The sequence below is a fragment of the Oxyura jamaicensis genome, assembly GCF_011077185.1.
Source record: "Oxyura jamaicensis isolate SHBP4307 breed ruddy duck chromosome 21 unlocalized genomic scaffold, BPBGC_Ojam_1.0 oxy21_random_OJ72101, whole genome shotgun sequence".
Classification (NCBI taxonomy): domain Eukaryota; kingdom Metazoa; phylum Chordata; class Aves; order Anseriformes; family Anatidae; genus Oxyura; species Oxyura jamaicensis.
In genome coordinates, this window is record NW_023304574.1 from 1 (window position 1) to 4,849 (window position 4,849).

General features: G+C 66.1%; 1 protein-coding gene across 4 annotated transcripts; it reads left to right on the forward strand.

The window, feature by feature from the left end:
* The first annotated feature begins 468 nt into the window (after positions 1 to 468).
* Positions 469 to 4,346, forward strand: TMEM269 (transmembrane protein 269). Of its 4 annotated transcripts, none has more exons than XM_035312782.1 (7): positions 469 to 640; positions 1,876 to 1,920; positions 2,437 to 2,584; positions 2,668 to 2,765; positions 2,854 to 2,997; positions 3,084 to 3,284; positions 3,410 to 4,346. In XM_035312782.1, exons 1-7 carry the CDS (start codon positions 616 to 618, stop codon positions 3,517 to 3,519), a joined length of 771 nt encoding a protein of 256 aa, XP_035168673.1. In that variant the 5' UTR covers positions 469 to 615; the 3' UTR covers positions 3,520 to 4,346. The 4 variants fall into 4 exon arrangements, with proteins under 4 accessions (XP_035168673.1, XP_035168677.1, XP_035168674.1 ...); XM_035312783.1 differs by having other exon boundaries at positions 488 to 640; positions 1,876 to 1,940; XM_035312786.1 differs by lacking the exon at positions 1,876 to 1,920 and having other exon boundaries at positions 473 to 640.
* Positions 4,347 to 4,849: the final 503 nt, after the last annotated feature.

Here is a 4,849-nt window from a genome sequence, read left to right on the forward strand (position 1 = left end):
GAGCCTGGCATGGGTGCTTGGAGCCAGGCATGGGTGCTGTGAGCCTGGCATAGGTGCTTGGAGCCAGGCATGGGTGCTTGGAGCCTGGCATGGGTGCTGTGAGCCTGGCATGGGTGCTGTGAGCCAGGCATGGGTGCTTGGAGCCTGGCATGGGTGCTTGGAGCCAGGCACGGGTGCTGCAAGCTTGGAACAGGAGCTCTGAGCCTGGCATGGGTGCTCCAAGGCCAACCAGGGTGCTCCAAGGCTGGCATGGGTGCTGCAGGCCTGGCAGGGGTCGCGCAAGGCTGGCACGCGCGCTGCGAGCCTCTCTTGGGAACTTTGGTCCTGGCATGGGCGCTGCGAGCCTGGCACGGCTCCTGTGAGCCTGGCGTGGACTCCCTGAGCCTGGCACTGGCCCGCGGCCAGCTCGGCCCCTGGGCAGCTCCTCCCTCGCCGGCGGTGCCAGCCGCCTCCGAAAACCCCCGTGTCCTCTGGCCGGACCCACCCCCCCGGTGACTCAGCCGGTTCCCGGCGAAGCCGATCCCTATAAAACGCGGGGCTGCCACACGGGGCCAGCGCCGGCCCCGCCGCCCCTGCCTCAGTTTCCCTCCCTGGGGCGCCCCCGGTGCTGCGGCCATGTGGACGGTGTCACCGCCGGTCGGTAAGTCCCGCCTCGACGCCCCGACACCGCTTGTCCCCGGCACAAGGCTTCCCCCTGAAAAATCGCTGGTTTTGGTGGTTCAACACGAAACAGGGCTTGTGGTGGTCGTCGCCGAGTGAGGCTGCTCGGGGGTCGCCGGCACTGGGTGGTTTGGGGGGGAAAAGGGGATAAGAGCAGGTTTTAAGGCGCTGGCACGGAGCTGCTCCACGCTCGCCTGCGGGGCCGGTGTCGCGCTCGGCTGGGCGGGCAGCGGCGAACCGGGCCGGCAGCCAGCGGCACCGCTCGCTCGGCCCTTCAGATCGGGGCAGAAAATCGCAGGAAGAGGCAGCTTGAATAAAACAAGAAGGCGAGCCTGCACCTCCTTTGGAAAACCTTCCTTCTCATCGCTGAGAACTCCCCATTTGGAGCAGGCCCCGTAACGCCGCGTGGAAAGAGCCAAATCCGCCCTTTTTTCCCACAGAAGTCGCTGTGCAGAGCGCTGCTGCAGCACGGGGCTGGGCGGGGTGCGGGGCAGCTCCCCCGGCCCCGCCGGGCCTCTCACCCCATCCCTTTGATTTGGGGCCGGGAACGCCAAGAACGGACAAGTTTGGGTGCCGTGGTGACGCCTGGGCATTGTGATGCTGGCAGAGCGGTGCCACCAACCCTGCCCGGGGCCTGATCCTGCCCGGTGCAGGGGGGCGGGGGGGGACAGGGTTTGCAAAGGAATTCACCACCTGAGGGCCTTGCTGCGGACAAGCTGTCACCTCGGTCAGAACCAAAACCGCCGCTTTTTGCCCGTTTTTGCCGCCATGAAGCGTGCTCCCCTCCCCAGAGCACGGAGAGACCCCACACCCACCTGCTCAGCCCCAGCACGGGGGGACGGCACGACGCACAACCGCAGTCCCCCCGAAAACACCATTTCTTGCGGAAAAAAAATGGGGCGGGAGGGACGGCGAAATTTACCCCTGCTGGGCACCATCCGACGGCATTTTTTTGGGGTGTTTTTCCATCCCCGCCCGCTCGGCTCAGCCCGGGGTGGGGTGGCCAAAGGTCGGCGGTGCGGCACCCCCGCCCCGCTCGCAGCTCGGACGGGAGATTTCCTTCCTTTCCGCAGGCGGCAGCGCCCGGTGGCCGGGGGGCTCGTCGTGCCCGGCCGCCACCAGCCGGCCCGGTGTCAGCCCCGCGGGACGGCGGGGGCTGCGGCGGCGGGGGGGGTTGTGGCTCTTGTTGTGCTCTGACATGCTGTTTTCTTTCAGATGAAGGATGTCACCAGCTTGCCTGGCTTTGGGACCACGGCAAAGGCAGGGTGCAAAACACACTAGTAGGACATGACCCTTAACACTTTCTCTAAAGCGTAGCCCTATAGGTATATAAGATCAATAGAGCTTAACACTGGGGTTGGCTTTTGTTCTAAGCTTGGGTTTGGTCTTGGTTTTGGTTTGGTTTGGTTTTGTTATTTTGTTATTTTGTTATCGTTTCACTTTTTTCCTTCGCCTCCCGCGGGTGGATGGAGCCAGGGGCTTCCCCCTGCGGCGCTTGCAAAAAAAAAACCGAGCTGTGCAAAAACGGTTTGGGGAGCGGTGCTTCGGCTGTGACCCGCGCCGAGCCGGGAGGAGGAGGAGGGGGAAGGCGCTCCGCGAAGGCTCCTGCCGGGGGAGCGCCCCAAAACCTCCGCCGGCCCCTTCCCAACGCTGGAAGGGGGCTGAGGGGCTTCAGCCCCGAGCACCGACCTGCTACCTCGGGTGCTTAAATAAGGCCCAGCCAGAAAGCTGCCGCCGAGGGGCTCAGCCCTTGACCGGCGCCTCGGCGGCTTGCAGGTATCTTCCAGTACACCAAGAAGCTGTTCCTGAGCAAGCAGGGGGGACGGGCGCAGGCGCTGGAGTCCGTCCGGAAAAATGCCGCCAACGCGCTCTCCATGGCGAACCTGATCATGGGGCTCTCCTCCATCCTCTGCAGCCTGAACAGGTGGGGAGCGGCCAAAAAAAAAGGGTAAATGCGGTTAAATCGGCGCCGCCGCGGGGCTCACCGCCTCCCCCCTCCCTCCGCAGGCAGTACCAGCACTCCTGCTGGCTGCTCCTCGGGGGCTTTCTGCTCGATTTGGCCGATGGAGCCGTCGCCCGCCAGCTCAACGCCTGCTCGGCGCTGGGTGAGTGGCCGCCCCGGGGCCGGGGCCGTGCAGGGGGGGGTGCCGGGAGCTGTTCCCCCCCCGGCAGCCGCCCGCTCGCTGCCCGCAGGTGCCAAGATGGATGATTTCGCCGACTTCACCTCCTTTGGGCTGGCCACGGCGCTGCTGCTGCAGACGCAGGGTGTGCTGGACGGGCTGCTGGCCGTCGCCTACGTGCTGGCCGTCTTCGCTCGCCTCTGCTTCTTCTCCAGCGGTGAGCCGGGGGTCTGGGGAGCGGCGGCGCTCCGCGGGGCGGCTGCCCCCCGTTTGGCAGCCGGCTGAGCGCGTCGCACCCCGCAGAGATCCCCTTCACCTACCGGGGGCTGCCCTGCCCCTACGCCTCCTCGCTGCTGGTGAGCATCTTCCTGCTGACGGGCGGCAACGTCACCCTGCTGCGCGTCGCTGCCATCGTCATGATCCTCTTCATGGTCGACCGGGGCTTCTACCCCCACGACAAGGTGCTGGAGTCCCAGCTCTGGAAGAAGGCGATCTACGCTGGAGGTAAGGACGGGGAGGTCCGGTGCCGATGCGGGCAGCACGGCCGGTCGAGGTCTGCCACCCAGCGCCACCGCAGGAAGGCACAAACGCGCTGCTCTGCCCTGGGTGCTGATGGCTCCCCCTCGCAGGCATCGTGGCTGTGCTGCTCTTGCCCACGACGGCCGCCTCCATGTACTACCTCGCCTGGTCGGCGTCCTACATCTTCTCCCCCTTCGCCATCTGGAGCTGCAAAGCCTAAGGGCGAAGCGGGGGCCGCCCTGGCGAGGACTGCTCCGGCCTTACACTCCACCGAACGCGCAGTAAAGCTCTCCTCTCCCTCGCTCTCGGGTGCCGGCACCGGGGTGTCTCGTCTCCCCACCTTCCTTAGCTCTTCCCAGGGAAAGCGGCGGCAGCGGAAGCCGAACCCAGCCCGGCCGGCACGACGCTGCAGCCCCTGGAGAGGGAAACGCCACAGCTCGCCCCCTTCAAGTGTTTTCCCAGCTGCGGCAGAGCCTGTTTAGAAAAGAAAATAGCTGAGCTCCCGCAGAGGGAAGCTCTCAGCTTCAGGAGAGCCCAGGCTGGGCTCCAAACTGCCCTGCCCGTGCCCTGCCCGTGCCCTGGTCCCTGCGGCGCTGGGCGAATCCCCGGCCACAGCCAGAACAACAACTCCCCTCCGGAGGCCTCCTGCCCCTTTCTGGGGGATTTGACCCCCAAGCCCTCCCCAGACGGCTCCCGGGCTGCCCCCAGTGCAAAGCCCCGGGGCGGCAGCTGGGACGTGAATCAAGGTGATGCTCACACAGCTGACACGTTCCTGCTGCACACAGTAATTTATTGCCAGGGTGTAATTGTGGCACGCTTACACTCCTGAGATCCCAACCACGGTGAGGAAACAACCCTGGAGAGGGCAGCGGGGCCGGGCCGTGTCCTCGGGCCGGGCTGGGAGGAAGCCACCGATCAAATCTCCAGAGAGTGCAACAAAGCTGGGCCCGGTTCTCCCCAGAACCCAGCCCTGAGACACGGGGAGCGTTCTGGTATTTATTTTTTACTCATCACCACAGGGAAATAATATCTCAACCGTGTTCTTTTTTCCTTTCTGCGCTCGCTTGATGAGGTGTGGGAGGGAGGGAGGAATGCAGAAGGGAAAAATGGAACTTGAAACCTGCCGGCCGAACTCTCTGGAAATAAAAGCTGGAGAACAACTGCCGCGTGCGAGCCTGCCCGCGGCTGGAGAGCGGAGGGCGTGTGGGCGGAGGAAGGAAGCGAAGGTCAAACCTCGCGCCGAGCAGCAGAGGAAACCAGAGCAGATCTGCGGCTCGGGGCCCTGGGGAGGCTCCCGCGGCTCGAGCAGCTGCGAGCTGGGCCTGGACACAAACGGCCCCGTCCCGGTCAGGACGGCAGCACCAGCGCCCGGGGGACCCCGGCGGCTCCGCGCCGCCGTACACAGGCGCTGCGAGCCTTGGCAGGGACGCGGCGGGCGCGGGGCCTGCGGGCCGAGGTCCTGCTCGGCGCAGGCCCGGCCGGGGCTGGCGGCCGCTGGCCGCAGCTGCTCTGGCGCGGGGCCGCTGAGCCCGGCCCCGGTCCCGGCCCCG